The 21,050-nt window shown below is 53.6% G+C and overlaps 1 protein-coding gene across 1 annotated transcript in view; it reads right to left on the reverse strand.

The window, feature by feature from the left end:
* The window catches only part of RBM19 (RNA binding motif protein 19), a 121,873-nt gene that overhangs the window by 74,537 nt on the left and 26,286 nt on the right, over nt 1–21,050 (reverse strand). The window contains exons 17-22 of the mRNA XM_057526210.1: nt 20,777–20,782; nt 16,288–16,463; nt 13,594–13,654; nt 10,023–10,102; nt 6,904–6,959; nt 4,165–4,281 (exon numbers count right to left, since the gene is read on the reverse strand). Coding sequence (XP_057382193.1) covers nt 4,165–4,281; nt 6,904–6,959; nt 10,023–10,102; nt 13,594–13,654; nt 16,288–16,463; nt 20,777–20,782 — 496 coding nt within the window. The remainder of the gene's footprint in view (nt 1–4,164; nt 4,282–6,903; nt 6,960–10,022; nt 10,103–13,593; nt 13,655–16,287; nt 16,464–20,776; nt 20,783–21,050) is intronic.

A 21,050-nucleotide genomic window follows, 5' to 3' on the forward strand; every position in this document is an offset into this window, starting at 1 on the left:
CCATCAAATGCTTTGGCTCTGCACACACGTGCTTGTGCGTCCGGATGGGAGGCCCTGAATGCAGAGGCTTCCACTGAGCGAACGGACTTTGGCTCCATGGAAGCATCCGAGGGGCTATTCTCTGAACCACACTTCTGCCCTGGGGTCTTTCAAGTCCAGGCTTTCGGATGGAGGCAGGAAAAGAATAAAAAAACAACTTAGCTTAGGGAGGGTGGGAGGGAGGCTCAAGAGGGAGGGAATACGGGGATATGTGTATACGTATAGCTCATTCACTTTGTCGTACAGCAGAAACTAACACAACAATGTAAAGCAACTGTACTCCAATAAAGATATGAAACAAAAAACAACTTAGCAAAACAACTTAGCACAGGCATGCACATGCGCACACACACCTACCCCACAGTCAACCCGGAGAGCAGGGGGATGCCCACGTTACATCTTTCTTCTTCTGGAATCGATACTGACTTAAGACTGTGGGCACCTGCTGGGTGAGCCGAGGACCATTGCCATCCTTGCTCTGGTTGTGGGCTGAGGCGTTGGCTCCCTGCATCCATGTGTACCCTTGCACGGTATGGGGAACCCCGGTTTGTCCTCCACATTTCCTTTCAGGGCTTGAGGAGGACCAGCTCGGCCTCGCCCTGTGTCTCACATTCCTTGCTGACCCTCTCTGCCCCAGAACCTAGCTGGAGGGGGAGAGGACTACAGTGGAGGGCGCGGGGAGCTGGGAGGGAGGGAGATAATTAGGGAAAAGAGGAAAAAACAAAATAAAAGGATATGCTGCAGAGAACTTCCAAGGATTCAGCACTACTGTGACACGGGCTCTGTCTAGAGTCAGACCTGCCCTGGGTTCAGAGCCTGGAGCCGCTGGCTTTGTGCTGTTTAATAACCACAGCTAATGCTAGCTAACTACCCACTCCATACCAGGTGCTGTATGAAGTGCCCCACATGCATAATCTCACGTAATCCTTTTAACAGCCCTTGAGGCAGCCACATGGTGAGGGAGCTGGGTGCCAGCCCGCGCCATCCGACAACCCAGTGGGTGGGGATTTGGGCTCTGGAGCTGGTTTCTTCACTGGGAAATGGAGCCGATGACAAGCACTCCGCGGGGCTGTAATCAGGCAAAGCGCTTCAGCCCACGGAGCCCGGCACAGAGGTCGCGCTCGAAAAATCTACTTCATGATAATGATAAACGCTAGCATCATTATCACAATTCGTAGCACATGTTATCACCAGTATCATGACTACTGTTTTATGCCAGGGGAAACTGAGGCCCAGAAAGGGGGCGGCAGAGAGAGAACTGCCGTCTCCTAATTCACTGCTGTGTCTACTCTCTGACTTTTCTAAAGGGCGAGCCTCGAAGTGTCCCAGAGGACGATCCCACAGAGGCATGGATCTGCAGGGCCTCCTGGCACCCATCGGGCTGGGTTTAAGGGGTTGGGATCTGGCGCAGTGAGGCCCGGGTGGAAGGCTGGTGGCCTCCAGGAAAGGCCCAGGCAAACACCGCCTCGGCTGAGAAACCGCTGCCCCCGGTGCACGGGCAGGGCCCCCAGCGGCGGGGGAGGACGGGCGAGCTGCTGTCCCCCAGTGGGCTGTCTCAAGAACCAGACCGTGCCCTCCCACGGCGCTGCACTCATGCCCTCACACCCCGGGTGTGTCACTGTGCGACTGTCACTGTCGCTTTCCTTCCTGGTCCTTCACAAAGAGTGAATTCCTTGAGAGAGGACCCTGTCTCTCCTGAAATGGCTACGTGCCGGGCGCCTAGCACAGTGCCTGGTGCAGACGACACACGTGCGGGATGGTGGTTCCACTAAAGGATAACAGCATCCCTCCTCTGCAGCGCTGCTCTGTTGCTTAATAAAAGATACAGCATAGGAAGGCGTGTAGCAGAGCCCAACACACAGCGAGCTGGTGATTTTGATTATGCCCGGTAGGATAACTCCATGAAAACTGCCTGGCAAAACGGACCGGACTGGTTCCCCTAAACCCTGACATCTTCCCCCTGGCTCTGACCTTTGCCGGCCACTGGCTTTGTCTGAAACTGGGTCTGTGCTCTCCTGGCGGAGCTTGTCTCCCAGAGAAGGCTCACAGCGACCCCTGCTGCCCGCGCTCGGAACGGCCTCAAACCCCCGGCCAGAACGCACAACAAAGCCAGGCTCCAAGCAAGCAGGCTCTGGATTTCCAGGGGTTGATGAAAACTACCGCCAGAACAATGGCAGGAAGACGAGACACCACATGTAATGATGTTCGGGGGACACTAATTCCCTGTCTTCTCAAAATAAACATAAAACGTGAGATCAGACAAAGCGCTTTTCCCTTCCCGTTGCGGTCTTTTGTTTCCCTGGATAAGTGTCACCCTCAACAGACTGCGGAACCAAGCGAAACTGTCATTTCGGCAGGATGCTGTTTCCTGATCAACACGTGCTGCTCAGAGCAATCCCGTTTTGATCCGGCAGTTCTTAAATTGGACTCTTTAAAAAGCAGGAGCATGGCTGAAACCAGCGGCCGTGCGAGGCTCGGGATACATACCTTCTCGTGACGGCGACCCACTCCTCTTGACTCGTCTCCCCAGACGCTGGGAGACGGAAAACAGCCTCCTGCAGGTGGTGACCCCACCTTACCAGGCTGTTACTACCACGCAGGGGACCCTGGGATCATAGCTAAGACCCTGCTACTAAGAAATCGACAGGGTTCCCGTCTTTGCATCAGCACTGGGCTGATGTCTGTTAATGAATTGTGTGCCAGTGTATGATTTAGAATGGGGGGGAGGACGACAGGGATTTTTAAAGCAGACCCTTCAAGTGGTTCCCCATTCTTTACACCATGGAGTAGGAGCAAAGAGGGTAGATTTCACACAAAGATAACACATACTTTCCAGTCTCCAAAATCTAGGACTGCTATTTTGCAACCACAGCTGACCTGGCCAGAAGCTAATTGGTAATCCTAATCGGGATTTAGCTCTCCTGATCTTCACGCCAGAACCGGACAAATGCAGGTTAAACAAACAAGGTCTAGTACACGGAATCCTAAATGTTCAGCCCTATGCAGGCCACAGGGCTGTAGGTCCCCAGGATACTCCTAGATTGCAGCCGAGCTTCCACGATCTGCTTGGTTGGGGCCAATGTCATCTGCCTTAGGTTCTGAGAGCTAGAAGGGTCTGTTCTCTGTGCCACACAGCACACGCCTGGAGAGTGCCCTGGCTTTATAAACGTTTCCCCCTTATGCCCTCTCTCTAAAGACGTCTCATCCAAGGCTTGGTGCTGGGTGATACCTAACTTATCTGAAAAACCAAACAGTGTAATGTACTGGCACAGGGGTTGCAAACTCGTGGCCCCTGGGTTATATCCGGCCCTCAGGTAGACGTTGTCCCACACAGAGTGTTTTTAGTAAGTGAATTAGTTTTCTAACTCAAGAATCCAGATTGCCAGTTTCTCTTTCAAAATGCAGCAAGAACTGGTCCTACGACATCTGCGTCCCTGCCCAGCATCTCCGCTGGCCCTCCAGTCGGCCAGTTCCCACCCAGTCTGCTCTGCCAGGCTGTTTGCTGCCTGGCCCCAAGAGACCTCTGAGTTTTGACTCCTGTGCTGTAGCAGCTGCTGGTGGACTGCATTATTTCGGCAGGCGATCCTCCCTCATCTCAAAGCGCGCTTTCCATAGACAGCAGTGCAGACCAGTGCTGCCCAACCCTGGCTGGATATCAGAATCCCCTGGGGCGCTCTGATCCAAATACCAGCATCTGGGCTCCACCCCTGACCAACCGATTGCAACTTTCTGGGGGCGGAGCCTGAGCAAAGGTGTATTTATAAAAGTCACCAGGTGATTCAAATGTGCAGAGAAGGTATTGGGCCACTGGCTTAAACCAAAGCATGACTTGGGAGGCAGGATTTCAGGCAGATCATGGGCAGAGCTGGGCGTCAGCCGCCTGGGTCCCTGCCCCTCCTGCAGGTCGCTGGTGGGGATGAAGAAGACTGACTGCCCTGTTTGGACATGTTTCTGCCCAGCGGTCTGGAGAGCAACGTCTGAGATTAAGGGAGACACATCAAAGGCAGCCAGAAGACGACCTTTGAGAGGCCACCACGCTGGCCTTCGGCAGACCATCGAGGACCCGAAGGCCCAGCAGGCTCCCCCCAACACGACGGCCCCGCGGACCGGACCAGCGCCTCTCACCTGAAGAGCTCGCGGATCTCGCGGCTGTCAGCCTGGAAGGGGATGTTCCGCACCAGGATCTTGGAGGTTGTCTGCTTTCTGGGCACTTGTTTCTTCCGAGCGGATGTCAGGGCTGGCCTGGAGGGTCGGGGGAAAGGCTTCAGGTCATTCGGGGCCTCGGCAGCTGCTGCCCTCTGCTGACTCCACCGGCCCCCTCCCGCCCCAGCACCGATGCTCTGGTCCTCTGCTCAGGTGAGGGACTCGGGGACTCTGCGTGGACGCGGCTGAGAGGAAAGGGGAAGGAGGCAAGCTCCCCTGGGTGGCACGCAGCCTAGTTATCTTCTCCCCCCAACAGCTGTGGATGTCCAGTCGGCACATCCTACCCTGGGGTGTCTGCTGCCCTTCATCTGAGACACTCAGGGGCTAGCAGGGACTTGAGGACAGAACTCTGATGGGGGTGGGGGCAGTCTCTCCCTAAACCCAGTCTCCTCTGTCTCTTTCTTCTCCTTAAACCCAGTCTCCTCTGTCTCTTTCTTTGCAGGTGCCCAGAAAGATGCCGGCTGTGATTATGAGGACGGTTATGACTCACTTCAAGTCTGCTCCAGGTCACCTCCTCCCTAACTGTCTCCACTAAAATAGCAGCCCACTCCCACCCCCACCCCTGGCTCGATTTTCCTGGCACTCATCACTATCCAAGAGCATATTACATATTCAGTCATGTTTCTCTTTACGGTCTGTCCTCTAGGGCTGTGCCGTCCAACGCGGCAGCCACCAGCTGCACGTGGCTAACAGTTAAATCGATATTAAAATGACACAAAATTAAAAATTCAACTCCTCGGTTGCTGGGCTAGCCAGCCTCCAAGATGGTTCCCAACGGTCTCTGTCTCTTGGTATTCATGCCCCTTGTGTACTCCTCTCCTGCTCTGAGTCTAGGTCATAAAAGACATTGCTGCTTCCTCCCTATTCTCTCTTGGATCACTCGTTCTGGGGGAAACCAGCTGCCAGGCTGTAAGGACACTTGTGCAAGCCTAGGGAGAGGCCAACGTGGTGAGGAACTGAGGCCTCCTGCCAACAGCCATGTGAATGTGCCATTTTGCAAGTGAATCCATCAACCCCAGTTGCGCCTTCAGATGAGACTGCAGCCCTGGCCAACGTCTTGACTGCAACCTCATAAGAGATGCCAAGACGGAACTTCCCAGCTAAGCTGTTCCTGAATTCCTGACCCTCAGGAACTGTGACATAATAAATGTTTGCTGTTTTAAGCTGTTAAGTTTTGGGATACTTGGTTATGTAACACTAGATAATTAACACAGTGGTAGTTGCCACGTTTCAAGAGCTCAAATGCCATGTGTGGCAAGTGGCTCCCATGCTGGGCAGTGCAGATGTAGAACATTATAGGATGTTTTCATCACCGCAGAAACTTCTATCAAATAGCGCTGCCCTAGAATGTAAACCCCACGAGGAATCTCCCTCCCCAGCTCCTGGGAAGAGTGTCTGGTGCCCAGTAGGCTTTCTGTAATTTTTTGTTGAATAAAAGAAAGACTAAATGAACACTGCCTAGGAATTGAGAGGCTGCAAGGTGACTTCAGCCTGACTCCCTGGAGTCAGGGGACTGAGAAGAAAGACCGGCACCACTGGCTGAGTGATCACATGCTGGGCATGTGCTAGATGCTTCATGCTAGATGCTTCATGCACAACCTCCAGTTTTCACATTTTACTTTACGGGCAAAATCACCCGCCCAAGGTCACACAGACCCTGGATTAGAACCCAAAGCTGCAGGGCACAAAGCTTGGACCGCCACCCCCCCACTCTTAATTCACGTTAGCTTCTGGGGGCTCCCACACCAAGCTTCTTCTGGCTAAGGATGCTCAGCATGGAATGGACTGGGATGGGTGGACACCACCAGAGGTGGCTGAGGCTGGCTTCACAGGTAGCATTAAAAAACAGAGAGAGAAGGAAGAGATAGCGGCAGCTTCAGGTCAGCTCACTGGCAGCTAATCTGCTCAACGACCACAACAAATGACCAACTTGCTGAAAACCATCAAATAAATATCTTAAACCAGCCCAAGGATTGTTAGAGGCGGTCACTTCATCACCTGAGGCGGACAGATGGGATTGACAATGACAACAATGATAAAGGCTGACCCCAGGTACGCGTTACATGCCGGGCACTGTTCAAAGCACCTCCAGTGTATTAGTTCAATTAGGACTTGCAAGGGTGAAGATGTAGGGGCAAAACTAAAACTCCCAAGAGACCGCCACTACTTTAGGAAACTGGTCATTGGGTCCAGTGGTCTGTCTCCATCTCTAACATCTACTGAATCTCTTTCAAATTAAGTGGAGGCCGTCTCTGGGCACCGCTGTCCAGCTCCAAGAAAGAAAGCCCCATAATGCGAGACGTCTAGGTTTTATCACTGCTTCCGGTTCGTCCAAGGCTCCAGCAACTTGCAAGTCTCCCTGGGTTTATTTATAGGGCCAAGATAAGTGGGTTTTGCTTGCTTCTCCCGCCTGTGTTCCTTTTGTTATAATAGATGTGTACTAACACGTTTACTCCGGGGACTGGAGTGGTCCCAGTTTACCAGGGAAATGGGTATCGGAGCTGGCATGCGGGACACCTCCTTAATTAGGAAGGGGTCCCAGGGTGAGGGGGTGTTGGGTGGGGTAGGATGTTAAAAGACCATGAGACACCCTCCAGGCACCGGCACCAACACAAAAGGGATGGACTCAATCCAAGGAAGAGGGGGGCAGTGTAGACTCACTTGGTGGCTCGTTCTGAGATCCTCACTTCCAGCTTGTGGCCGTCCATGACGTGACCCTGAGAGATGAGACAACACAGCCTGTCCCTCTGTCCTCTCAGAAGCACTCACCCGTAGCCCTGTCCTTCACCGGAGTGGGCTTCGGCTGAGTGAGGGGAGAGAGAACTTCGAGGGGGCATTGACTGTTCCCAGGAGACAAGCCCGCTGGAGTCAAGGACAGGGAAGGGCTTTTCCTGGAAGTGGTTCCCGCTGAGCCCGGGCAGCAGCTGGTGGTTACGGAGACCCAGCCCTCCAAGTCCTCTGGAGCCACGATTGGGCCTTGACCTTTAAGCCATTCAAGGGGCACAGAATTTTCCATTGTTTACAAGCATTTTCAGGCAAAGTTAAGCCCCTTTGGTCTGGCTTGCAGAGAGAGAGTTTGGTTTGGATTGTATGCTGTTAAAAAAAAAATTCTAAATCACAGCAGAGATGCATCTAAAGCTAGGCTCTTAACATGGGTCCCTTAAGGCAAAACTGGTGTATTAGCAAAATTACCCTTGAAAATCCTTTAAGTCTCCCATAAAATACAGCACACGTAGCTTCGTATAAACAGTTCTTTGCGGTAATATGCCCGTATGTAGCACACAGCGAGGCACAGAACATAACTCTAATGTGTGCAAGGTAGAATCTGACAGGCTCCTGAATTATACGGAAGAGAAAGACAGACCACTGGGCGTGCAGAGCTGAAATCCAGTTAAATGAGTACACGACATCTAATGACAAAGTTGGATTTCAACCTAAGTGTCCATCATCAGATGAATGGATAAAGAAGATGTGGCACATATATACAATGGAATATAACTCAGCCATAAAAAGAAACGAAATTGAGTTATCTGTAGTGAGGTGGATGGACCTAGAATCTGTCATACAGAGTGAAGTAAGTCAGAGAGAGAAAAACAAATACAGTATGCTAACACATATATATGGAATCTAAGGGAAAAAAAAAAGGTCATGAAGAACCTAGTGGCAAGACAGGAATAAAGACACAGACCTACTAGAGAATGGACTTGAGGATATGGGGAGGGGGAGGGGTGAGATGTGACAGGGTGAGAGAGTGGCATGGACATATATCCACTACCAAATGTAAAATAGATAGCTAGTGGGAAGCAATCGCATAGCACAGGGAGATCAGCTCGGTGCTTTGTGACCACCTAGAGGGGTGGGATAGGGAGGGTGGGAGGGAGGGAGATGCAAACGGGAAGAGATATGGGAACATATGTATATGTATAACTGATTCACTTTGTTATAAAGCAGAAACTAACACACCATTGTAAAGCAATTATACTCCAATAAAGATGTTAAAAAAAAAAAAAAGTTGGATTTCTAGTGTCTCTTGAAAAAACGACAAACAAAACAGAAAACCAGAGAAGATCTGGTATGGCTGGGGCCCACCTGCCCATCAGGCAGTAACTGGCTGAGGCCAAGAAGTGGCTGCCTCATTAGAACGGGCACGGGTGCCCAGGTTCTGTTCTGGGTGATGCCGGCCCCGTCGCTAGCTCACACAGCTAGCCTGGCCCCGTGGGCATGTGAGGTGGAGAGCAGAGAGCCTTTCCAAGTGCGAGCAGAGGCCCCAGAGGCCACCCTTCCCCATCACCCCACCCAAGCCCAATTCAGCCCTCCCTGGAGTTGCTTTGGGCCAAGGGGAGGGTCATCAAAATTCTACGGAAACGGTCATATCGGCTAAGTGCCCAGCTGCATTTCCTATAACCCCCAAGGCCTTTCGCTTGACTAGCAAGCTCTACTGGGACAGACTGCATCACCTGGAGGGTCCCTATAAAGCCAGGCTCCACAGGGAGGTGGGCCAGTATGGGTGCCCTTTTCACCCAGTATCCAGCCCAGCTGTGCAGGCCCAAGCCCACGTCTCAGAGAGAATGGGAGCTGGGAGGGCGTGCGGCTTGCTACACGCTCGCTTGTAAACTCGGCCCTGGTCAACCCCATCTAACGCTGCCGCTGCCTGGATGGCCTATACAGACACGTGACATTCTGAATAGGGTTTAAAAAGGATCCTGGACCCCCTGGAGCAAGCGGGCCTCCAGAAAGAAAGAGGCTCGTGAGAAAGCACTGTTCCTTGTCCCCTTCCTGCCACCGAAGGGCCTGGGGACGTGGGGTGTCAGGGAAGGTGCTGAGGACATGTCTGAAGCTGAGGCCTGGCCCACTTTGGGACTCTGTTCTGCTCCCTGTAACCTCAGCTCCCTTCCTGCCATCCAGGGCCCTGATCTGTCCCTGCACTTCGACCTAGCAGGAGGGCATCGCTCCTTTCTCAGTAGGACATGAGTCTGTGTCCCAAACACCTCTGTGTTCAGCCCCCTTCTCCCCACTTTCACTGCGTCCACCCTGACCTGTGCCTGAGGACTCAGCGGTCTCCCACCTGCCCTCCTATGATGCACCCTCCATACAGCAGCTGGAGAGACTGTTCTGCAGCAGAAATCAGATCCTTCCCCAAAGTGCTCCAAGCCCTCTGATGGGATCGCACTGCCTCTATGTTGAATTCCACAGTCCATAAAAGGTCTGCAAGATCCAGCTGCACACACCTCCCACCCTATACCCTGTCGCTGCCACACTGGCCTCTTGCTGCTCCTCAAACATAGCAAGCTCACTCCTGCCTCAGAGTCCCTGCCCCAGACCCTTTGCACGTGCTGTTCCGAGATCTCTGTGCAGCTGACTCCTTCTTGTCAATTAGGTGTCAGCTCAACTGTCACGTCCTCAGAGAGGGCCTCTCCTGACCACGCGATCTAAAGTAGACTTCCCCTCACCACAGTGTCTGCTTTATCTGCATCCAAGCACTTCTCATGACCCGGTCTTGGCGTATTTCTTCAGAGGTCTGCTTCACCCATCTCCCTGAGGTCTGGCACAAACCAGGCTCTTGATCAAGGGTTGCAGACTGAAGGAATGCATTGCAGTGACTGTGGGGAGCTGAGCAAGGTTCAAGGCCGTGGGCCACAGTCCCCTAGGGAACTGGAGAAAGCAATGGGCCTGGGAAGATGCGGACTGATCTGCATTCCCACTCAATTTCAGAAGATTGACGGGATACCGCACCGCCTGCCTCACGCCCCCGTGGACCTCGGCTGAGAATCCCCACTTACCTGGAGCTGTTTGAGAGCTTTCTGGGCCTGATCCGGTTTCCTGTATTCCACGAATCCAAACCCCATGGACAGCAGCACTCCTGAAAGAGAGAGAGGTGGGAATCGTACTGGGGCGCCAGGCAGGGGGGAAAACAAAGAAGGTGCACCAGACCAAGTTCAAGGGCTCCAAGGGGCCCCTGGACGGCCCCTCGACATTCTCATTTCTTCATGCCCCTCTTTGTTCCCAAAAAGATCCCAGCTCCCGGCTTGCCATTTATTACCAGTCGTCTTGAAGAATCAGCCAACGAGGTTATATAGCCGCCACCTGAGGCCCAGCTGACTATTAATTAACAGATGATCGACGTGATAATTAACTTCATAATAGAATCCCGCCTTTGGGAGGGAGGGATGACCATCGCCACGACAAGCAGCAAAACCTCTACCCGGGCAGTCCCCTGCTTCCATACATAATGCATGAAATGAACACATGCATCAAGGTCAAGTGCGTCGAAGGCTTACTCTTTACAAAGTATTTCTGACCACCCAGTTACACCTGGTTCCTGGCTTTCAGACATACGGTTGGGAGAGGGAGGTTGTGACCACGTTATTAGAACTCCTCTGGTTCCCTATTGCTGGGTCGTGAGTAGCATGAGTTCAGATAGCCAGGGGTATCTCCAAAATTTATAGAGAACTTTGCTTCCTGAATGTAAATATGTATAACTGAGGGCACAAAAGAATAAGGTCTCTAATTACACCTTGCTCTTTGACACGAAATGTGATGCATGCCTCCGCCCCCGTGGTTCATGCTGATTTACTAATTTTACTCTCTATGTTTTTCACCGTTGAACTCAAAGAGGGTCGGCTCAAGGCTGATGGGCCCAAATGAGGCTCAGAGGTCACCACTGTTGACCCAGCAGTCCTCATGTTTGTCTGTATTGTTCGTGAGGCTGTGCCCCTGCGTGTTTGCATTTCCACTCACAACCACGTGTTATAAAACAAGGGCCCAAAGCAGGAAGAAATTCCACAAACAGCCCAGACACTGTTCTGCAGGCGACAGGAGGGAGGTTCACAGAACTGCTGGCTGGTGGGTAGCGCCACCCCGTGGTGACTTTCAGTATTTGTTTTCCAGTGGATACGTGAAAACTCTGTTCTGAGGGTCAAGGCTGGAGGGTCTGTGCCCGTAGGATATTTAAAAAGCTCATTAAGATGGTGTTAAAGGCAACTACAGAGAGTCAAGTTCATTGCCGATTCACTGACGCTGTGCAGATCCATTCTGCCCTTCTCCTGCCCTGGAATGCTGATGTCTATAGAGAGCACAACTTGGGCTCACCGGCCTTCTGGTTTCCTGTTTGGTTTACCCAAGCGGGTGGAGGAGGGAGAGTTGGGGCCCCGGTTCTTTCCACACACCCCATCGCCTTCCCGCTTTGGCGTGGTTCTGGCAGCGCCAGTGTCCAACCCACACCCTTGGCTCTGCCGGTGGCCCTTCTTCTGTGGCTCTGGTCACACCACTCCCTCCCCACAGCCTCTGGGCTCCACAGGGGAGGGGCGTTCTCCCACATGATCCACTGCCTCGACATTCCCCTGTGGGTCCCCTCAGCCCAGCCCACACCTGGGCACTTGGCCCCTTCACTACAAACATCTCCTTGACAACCCCAGCTGAGCGTGCTTTCTGGTTCCTGCTGAGACCCTCACTGATAACAGACACCGTCTAGATTCCCCCCAAGCTGTGATGGATGAGCCCCAGAGAGCAGGGCTCTCAAATACAGGCTCTTAAAAAAGACAGTGTAGCTTTCAAGAGCTGCTCATGACACTGAAAGATCAGGTAACTGTTCTAAAGCACGCTGAAGAGTGCTCCCGAGGGCCGAGAGGCAGGCTCCGCAGAGCGTCTGACTGCAGAGACGGGCACAGTGACACTACAACCTGCAGGGACAGCCCCGGATGGAGCTGGCGACCCCTCTGCCAGCCTGTCTCACCCCCCAGGACTTCAGGGGTCACCTCTTTTCCTGAACTCCATCCCCAGCACCCCCAAACTGAGCCTTCATGCCGTTCACTCGGTGCTTAGCTGCCTTTCCTTGTAGCCCAAACTACATCTGCGGTTCCTGGTGAACAGGGATGTTATGGTTTGAACTGTGCCCAGCCCCCCAGTGTGCATTAAAGTCCTAACCCTCACATCTCAGAATGTGACCGTATTTGGAGATAGATTCTTTACAGAGGTAATCAAGGTAAAAATGAGGTCCTGAGGTTAAGCGCTAATCCAATATGGTTGGTATCCTTATAAAAAAGAAAAGGGGTGGTGGTGGACTCTGAACGCAGGACAGGTGTACACAGGAGAATGCCACGTGAACATGAAGACAATCACAGGCCGAGGAGAGAGGCTGCAACAGATCCTTCCCTCACAAGCACTCAGAACGAACCACCCCTGCCCACACCTTGACCCTGGACTTCTGGCTCCCAGAACTGTGGGGTAATAAACTTCTGTGGTGGAAGCCACCTAGTTTGTGGTGCTTTATTACGGCACCCCTAGCAAACGAATACAAGGAACTCCCCAAATTCTACGCCACCTGTCTGCTTCAGACCCTCCAAGGCTCCTCTGGCAAAAAGCCCAGACTCCTCTGCCTGGCAGAAAGCCATTCTGTGATCTGGAATCAGCCTACCTTTCTAGGTGCATCTTCTGCCTCTTCAATATATTCCCGACCTGCTACTATGCCCTCTCCCGCCTCCTTCACCCACACCCCGCTCCCACCAGCTGACTGCTCTGCCTCCCTACCCTCCAAGTCTCGGTCTGACATGGAGACCCCTGGCCTGGCTCCTGTCCAGCCAGGGCCCCCTCTACCAGACCCCTTGTTGCTCTGTGCTGTAACCACTAGCTCATTAGTCTCTTAGGACACAGCCATGGGCTGGCCCACGTGGCATCCCTACAAATCCCGCCAAATTGAAGGGATGGGGACCGCACAGCTGTGAGAAAGCAAGGAACAATGGCCTATCACCTGCAGGAAGCCAGGGCTGGAGAAGAAACAGACGAGACGCCAAGGGACTCGTGGCAACGCCTGAGGCTGACAGGAGAGATGAGGGTGGGGTCTGCGTGGCCCAGGCACCCAGGGGCCAGTGACGTGCGTGGCTGATGACTCAGCAGAGTGTTCCAGATGTTCTACATCTGGGTCATTTCCCTTGGCAGGGAAGAGGGAAAGCCCACGACGGGTCTGTTCTTGCTCTTCCCTGGGAGATTTCCAGAGCACAGAGATGCTGGGATCAGGGAGAGGCTCTGCCACTGAACAGTGTCGACCCTGCCAGCCCTCTAATCGCACTGCTCTGAAACCACCCGACAGTCCAGGGTGGCAAAGGGTCTAGATTCAGAAGAATCTGACACGCATGGCTGCTCCCACCGGAAACCAGGAGTCTCCAGGGACCCAGAAAGAAGGACCATTTTAGACGAGCCAAACGAGAGAGTGTGGGGCTGCCAATGCTTCAGAATGAAAGAAGACCCTCAGAATCAGCAAGGGAGAGGTTGCTCTCTCTTACCCTTACCCCTACCCAGAGCGACACTGCTTCTTTCAGAATTGCTCCTTTCTGACTGAGCGCGCCTGTGAAATACCTGCTTTGTTCTTCTTCTTGGAAATGGAGCACCTCTTCACCACACCCACTTTGGAAAACACCTGGAAGAGAATGTCGACATGTATTATCAGAAGTTCTGGGCTAATCCCGCAACCTGGTGTAGGCGTGTCTTGAAAGACAGAGGGGACCGGGCAACTGCAGACGTGGAGAGGGCAAGAGTAAGAGCAGAGCTAACACCTGGACGTGCTTCCGTGGCCGGGCCCTGGCCCGAGCTCTCTGCCTGCATGAACTCATCCAGCCCTTACAGCGATTCTACCAGGTAGGGGTTACTACCCCCATTTTTCAGATGACAAAACTGAGGCTCCAAGGGGTTAGAGACGCACCCAGGGTCACAGAGCTGGGAAGCCCCGGAGCTGAGATTTGGATCCAGGCTCCAGAGCCCAGGTTCTAAACACCGTGCAGGTGGGGGTCCTGGTCAGACACTAGGCTCCCCAAATTTGCCCTAATATCATCTCGGGGGTCCCCAAAATATCTGGAGGCACTGGATCATGGCCTACTTTAAGTAGCTTGGACGGTCCCTTAGGGTTCCCCGTAAGGGCTGCTGGGCTGGGTTCTGGCTCCCAGTGTCCAAGAAGGGCCTGGGACACAACAGTCCAGGGAATCACCGAGGGTCATGCAATGGGAAAGCTGGGCCTACATTTAGAAGCTTGGAGTCCACTGACCCAGTCCTGACCCTCTCACTGCCCCTGCACCTAACGCCAATTAATGTTTAAAACTTTCAAAAATCACATTCTGCTCTATTCTTCCCTTTACTTTTTTTGTCTCTCTTGCTAGAATTTGAGAACTGACCAGCGCGAATTCCTGTCCTCTGGTTCACTGTGGTGTCGTCCACAGCACACACAGGGCCCGGGGAGAGGCAGGTGCCGGTCACCGTTCACCGACTGAGTGAGCAGGAAGCAGAGGGGAGGGGGGATCCGGACGCAGCTGACATTCACTGACTCTCTTATTCCGACTGTCAAACAGTTGAATTATCTCATTCATTCTAATCAGATCTTCCAAACAGCTCCACAGAAGATTCTATTAACACACCCGTTTTACAAATGGGGAAACTGAGGCACAGAAAGGCTAAAGGACCAGCCCAGGGTCACACTGTTAGCAAGGAGTGAGGCTGGGACCCAAGTCCAGGCAGACTGACCCTTAAGCACAACTCTCCACTCAGGATGCTGTTAACAGGAGCCCTGTGAGCCGGACGCTGCTCGCCACAGTGCCTCGAATGGGCTGTGTGACCCTAGGTCCGTGAACTGACCTCTCTGAACCTCAGTCTCCACATCTGTAATATGAAGAACCTGGACTACATCATTTTGGCTGTACCTTCCAGCTCCAGAGTTCTTTAATTCCAAGGATGCTCTTAGGCTGAAGCTTGGGCACATCTTCCAGGAAAAAAATGGTTCCCGTTGACGACATCCCCATACCAGATACGGGGGGGCCAGCACAGCAGAAATAAAAAACAAACCCTCCGCAAGCTGGTTTGACCTCTTGAAAGCTATCTAGCCTTTGGACACTACTAGTGTGTGCCTGTTTGTAAAAGCAAACTCAAACCAGACCAAAACAGATTCAGGAAGTAGCCCAGGAAAAGTCCAAGGGTGGGTTTCCCACTGCCCCAGAGGGCGAACCTCTGCCCTTAAAATGCTGCTGCTTTTGCCAGGCACCTCTGCTGCCGTGGTGGCTTTTCTAACTGGCAAGTGACAGTCACATTGGAGATTTAGCCAGAGGGTCCCAGCGTGCAGGCTCTGACCTCCGGCTTCACCTCGACACCCTGGGCTTTCCCGCCCCATGCAGGCTGGCCTCCTTGCCACCCATCCACCGCCTTCCTGCCTCTGGGACTCAGTGGACCCCGTCTCCCCTCTTGAATCCAGCTCTAGGATTTCAGAGCTCAAAAGAATTTGCAGAAACCAATCAGTTCAATCCTTATGGCCTTCTTCCTTTCCAGAACCAGTTCATGGCTGTCAGGCTGCTAATCACCAATTCATGCATTAAAAAAAAAAAAAAAAAAAAAATGCATCGAGCATTTATTCTGTGCCAAACCCAGTTTACAGAAATGGAGACTCTCCCCATGGACAGTTCTCAGTCCAGTGGGGGAGCTCGCAGTGCCCAGTCCTTTGGCACTAGAATCCCCGTTTCCAGATCTCTGGCCCAATTCCTTCTAGAAGCCCCCCAGCGCCTATCATTTGGCATTTTCCCAATGCATACATGGAGTTCCCCATCCTTTTGCCCTCCGCCCCCCTCCTATGAATGTAAAACTCTCGGCCCATCAGGGACTCCAGGCAGGGCTGGCCCTCCTCCAGGTTCACCCGGTGCTGTGTCTTCTGCACGTTCCCGCCAGGCCGGGAGGGTGTGCTGGCGTTTACTGCTGGGTGGTTACCCTCGCAGACACCATCTGCGGAGGGGCTTTGTTTTCTGACTACAGCTCTCACATCGCATCCCAACAGGTCCCCTTCAAGTGCACGCGGGCGCCCCTCCCAGCCCCCAGACTGGTCTGGCCAGGGCTCCGATCTCCGATCTCCGGGTGAGATGTCTACTGGACAGCTCGGTGGAGGTGTCAATGGGGTGGCTCTTGGCTGTTAATCTACACGCTGCCACGAGTCACACGTCCAGGCAGGATAAACACAGGGACCACATCAGCAGACGGGGTTTCCCGCCCCGCCCGCTCCCTCCGGGCCGAGCGGTCACTCACTCCCTTCAGCGTCTCCTCGGTTGTGTCGAAGTGGAGATTTTTGATAAACAGAGTGCACCCGGGAAGGCTCTCCTCCTCCTCCTCCTCTTCCTCCTCCTCCTCCTCCTCCTCCATCTTTGCTGAAGTGTCGTGTGCTGTTCCCTCTGTCGGCTTTTCACCTTCTGGGGTCTCGCCGTCTGCATGGGCCACCCCCCCAACCAAAACAAATCTGTTAAATGATGCCTTATCTGCCTAAGCCCCGGGACCTAAAGCACAGAACCTGCCAGACCCAGGGGGTTCTGTCTCTGAGTGGGCAGCGTCAGGAAGGGACAGCTTGTGCTGGTTTTAGCAACTCTTGCGGGGTGGGCTGAGGGAGGGGAGAGACCGCCGTGCTTCCTGCCTCTGTTTTAAAGAGAAAAGAGTATGAAGCACAGACCAAAACCCAGGAGCCTTAACTTAGACTGACCCACATTATATAACCCATATAATTTGAACTTCAAAATAAATTACTGTGAGCTGCAAACGTAAGCGACATGTTCTTTTTCCTCAAAAACCAGCACTTAGCGAACTTTCAAAATAAAATGCAACTTAAAACTGCAAAAATTACAGCATGGGAGCAAAACTCAGAACGTTCTAAATACCCCTGGAACCTAAGGGATGTTACGTTCATTTAAAATCCCCAATATACATAACTTCAGGAAGCATACACATAAGAGTATGTTTTCATCTACACAAAATATATTCGATTCAGAGTTACACATAACAGCGAAAAACTGAAAAAAAGACAAAAACCCACTATATTCATAAACAAGAGATCTGGAGAGTTATACTGCCACCAAAGGCTAGACTAATATGTAGTTAAAGATGATGTTTCCGAAGAATGTTTAAAGACGTGGAACGATGCTCGTGACAGAAAAATCAAGAGAAAACTGAAGGTGCAAAACAACATACGACGTGACCCCAATCACGTTCTGTACCCAGAGCTTACGAGACACATACGCAACAAGAGAAAATCACGTGCTCCTGGTTATTTCTGGAGACTGTGATTACAAAGGGCCCCGTCCTGTCACTCCCACCCGTGACACGCCTACTCTGAAGGAACAGCATTGCAGGAGGCGGGAAGGGCAATTGTGAGGGTGGGAGTTAGCAGGGCGGGCGTGTGGCTGCAGCTCAGGATGGAGCCCTGGTGGAGAACGTGGATGTCACCCGAGGGTGCCGGAAGCCTCACAAGGTTGGAGGTGGCGTCGTGACCTCCTGAGAAGTTCCGCTGCTGGAAACATGTGTTCCGTCTGGGTCAACCTCCCCAGTTTTTCACATGATCGGGGCCTGGGGACAATCATCTTTTCCTCCACGTTCAAGCTCCGGAAGCTCCTCCCGTACCCCCCGGGGAAATCAAACCCCATCTCAGCCATTCTCCAAGATGCCCGCCCGCTCCCACCCTCATGGTTCTGAGCATATCGCCCCGTCCCTCCCCTCAGGTCTGAGCCCTGCACGCGCCGACCTGGAGCGGACGGGGACGCTCCATTCTCTCGTGCCCACTTGCATGCAAGTAGTTCAAGGCCAAGGGAGCTTCTGGGGCTTCAAACCCGTCCCCCACGCTCTCACGCCGAGCACGAGAGCCACCTCCATCGCCCCGGCCCTCTCTGATGCAAGCCTACTGCTGGCCAGTCCTAACTGAACTTCAACCGCTTTGTCATAAAACAACCCTTTCAAGCCCTACTGGAAAGAGCGACAGAGAGGATGCTGCCCGTTTCACATCAGCTGAACGGGCAGCCTTTGCCCTTCACACTCCCTCGGAGGTGAACCCAGAATCCAGACTCTCGCTCCAGGACAAAGTAGGAGAAATCTACATAAAGGCTCCTTCCCCCACCCAAGAAACTAACGCAATTTACCCAACAAGGGACTCCGTGGTGTGGCCATCTGTCCTCAAAACCCAACTTTCAATGCAAAGCAGGGTAGAAAAAGTATTACTAACGATGGGGAAGCAAAGCTAAGCAGACAGGCCAAGACTCCAGGTTTTGAATGAGAACCTCGATGGAAAGGAAGACCAAGCCCCTCAGCTGCGAAGGGCACCCACCCCACCGGCTCGCCTCACGTCTGACGTCTCGGAGATAAAAGGAGAGAGGAAGGGATGCCAATCAGAGGCCCCACTGCGTGCGGGGACCGGGCTAGGCCTGCGAGGATGCTACCTCACCGCCGACCACGGCAGCCGCGGCACAGTAAACCGGGGGTCCACGGCAAGTGCTGGAGTCCGCTGCCTCTGACCTCTAAACCTCAGGCATCTTCAGGTTGGGAGAGAGGTTCACGGGAGACTGGAAACATGTTTTTTGTAGAGAAAAGAATGGTGGGGATGACGCCGACCGGGAGGGCGCTGTGCCGCCTTAAGGGCAGCCGTGCGCGGCACCGGCCAAGCGCCGTCACGGGAGCACATCAACCCGAGCGTGGTCAGGTGTTCAGAGCTTTCACGAGAAGCTGAAGATCCAGCTTTTTATGGGAAAACCCACATTTTAAAACCCTTGGCAACTAACTCAGTGGCATGTGGCTTCTGTACTAGGCAGTGGTCAACAGATTGATTTAAACCAGCTTATGGGCCTTTGTGCTCTGCTCCCCACTTCCAGCCTGGCAAAGCCCAACGACCCTTCCCTCTGCCTCTCCCAGGGGCCTGGAATCCAGCCAGTTCCCAGCGTGGCATCCCAGGGATGTGAAGCCTCACAAGGGCGACAGCTCCGGGAAGCCCAGGGGCTGTGAGCAGGGCCAGAGTCCACTCCTTCCTGCCTCCCCGCCCCAGGAGCAAGGGCTGGTCTGCTTCAAAGCATTTCAAAGGTCACAGGCCCCTGCCCAGGAAGTGTGATGTCTGGGTTTCGTGACAGAGCTGAGACGAGCTTGCAGTCAGGGTTGGCACCCCAGGAACAGACAGATCCCTTCCCCGGTGGGTGAGCTGCCCTCAGTCCCAGCCCAGGGGGAACAAGAGGAGACTGCGAGGACGGCCAGGACCGATCACCCACCCGGGTGTGCAGCTGGCCTGGCTCCTCCCACTTCTGTTAAGTCAGCCAACGCCCCTGCCCCCCAACATCCGGGAGAACATCCAGCTTGAAATAAAAGACACGATTAAACGCAGCCTGGCTTTGCTCCAACAGCACAGAGACGTCCGTCGTTTCTCCAAACTTCTGTGTACCCAGCCACCGCCTCCCCCAATCCGCGACTCCCCCTGGGAGGCTGGAAGAGCTAACAAGACAAGGGCATCCCAGTCTCGAGATCTGTTGAAAAAAGGGGGCCTGAAGAAAACGAGAAGGGGGCCCATAGACCGCAGTCAGGAGGCAGCGCAGAGCTGTGAAAGCGCATGGCCTTAGACATGAGAGTCGTCTGGGTCAGGGTCCCGGTGATGCCACTCACTGGCTGTGTGCCCTGGGTGACTGCTTACCCACGCTGCCTTAGCATCGTCACCTGGGAAATGGGGCTACACACACACACACACACACACACACGCGCGTGCACACACACGCACACGCGCACACACACACACTCACACACACACACGCGCGCGCACACACACACACACACACACACAGACTCCCCTTTTCTCTGCTGGCTTCTTTGGAAATTTGAATGTCTGCTACTCCATCCGCACACTGGGTCCCTGGTCCAGGGCACCATTGCCTCTTGTCTGGATGACCGGGTGTTCTCCTCCCTGGTCTCCCGTCGGCACCCGTCCCTGGCCTGCCAGCTTCTCCCATTCTGTCTCCTTGCCTTCTCCATTCCAGCTGCACCAGCCTCTATTCTGACCTCTGAGCCTGCCAAAACCCATCCCTGCCACAGGGCCTTTGCACTTGCCATCTGTCTCCTCTGCCTGTCCTGTTCATCCCGTTCTCCCAGGCCTGGCTTCTTGTCAGGTCTCAGCTCAAACGTCCTCCCCTCCGAGCTCCTCCTGTGCAGCTGCCCCCAGCACAGGCCTGGCCACGTGCCATCAGAGTCCCCTGGGTACCTTTTGTTCAGAGCCCTTACCCCTTTCTGAAATCACCTATTGGTTCACTTCTCTGTGTCCCCCAACTGCAAGGGGAGCTCTCTGAGGATGGGGCCACATTGGACTCAGTAACCTCTGCATCCCCAGCACTGGGCCCAGAGCAGATGCTCCAAAAATACTGGTGGATGATGATTTGCTACACAAATGGCACTTAGCGTGACCGACAGGAGCTGCGGGTCACAGCTAAGAGCACAGACCTGGGAGCTGGTGGCTCTGGGCACAGCCCAGCTCTTTCCAGATGCGTGACTCTGCATAAGGCACTCAACCTCCCTATGCTTCCTTCTTTCCATTCAAAAAAGGAGAAAGACAATCACAAGGTCCACTTGCAAGACAATTATGAGAATTAACGCACAGAAACCCATTTAAAACAGTGTCTGGGCCAGGGGAAAATGTCAGGAATCCCTACCTCCGCAGGCCCGTTGACGGAAGAGGCAGGCCGGCCGGCTGCAGGCTTTTGAGAAGAACCGCTAGCGCCGCAGGTCTGAGTGCCGGGGACTGTGTCTCTGCCAGCCACATCCCTGGGAAGAGCTTCTGCCCCGCTCAAGTGGCCAGGCCCTGCTATGACCCATGCCCATGTCCAGAGAGGTGTGGAAACGGCCAAGGGCCAAGGACGAAGCCAAAGCTCACTGTTAAAAGTGCTTTTCTGCCAGGCTTCCCTGGTGGCACAGTGGTTAAGAATCCGCCTGCCAATGCAGGGGACACGGGTTCGAGCCCTGGTCCAGGAAGATCCCACATGCTGCGGAGCAACTAAGCCCGTGCGCCA

This window comes from Balaenoptera acutorostrata, chromosome 13 (assembly GCF_949987535.1).
Source record: "Balaenoptera acutorostrata chromosome 13, mBalAcu1.1, whole genome shotgun sequence".
Classification (NCBI taxonomy): Eukaryota; Metazoa; Chordata; class Mammalia; order Artiodactyla; family Balaenopteridae; genus Balaenoptera; species Balaenoptera acutorostrata.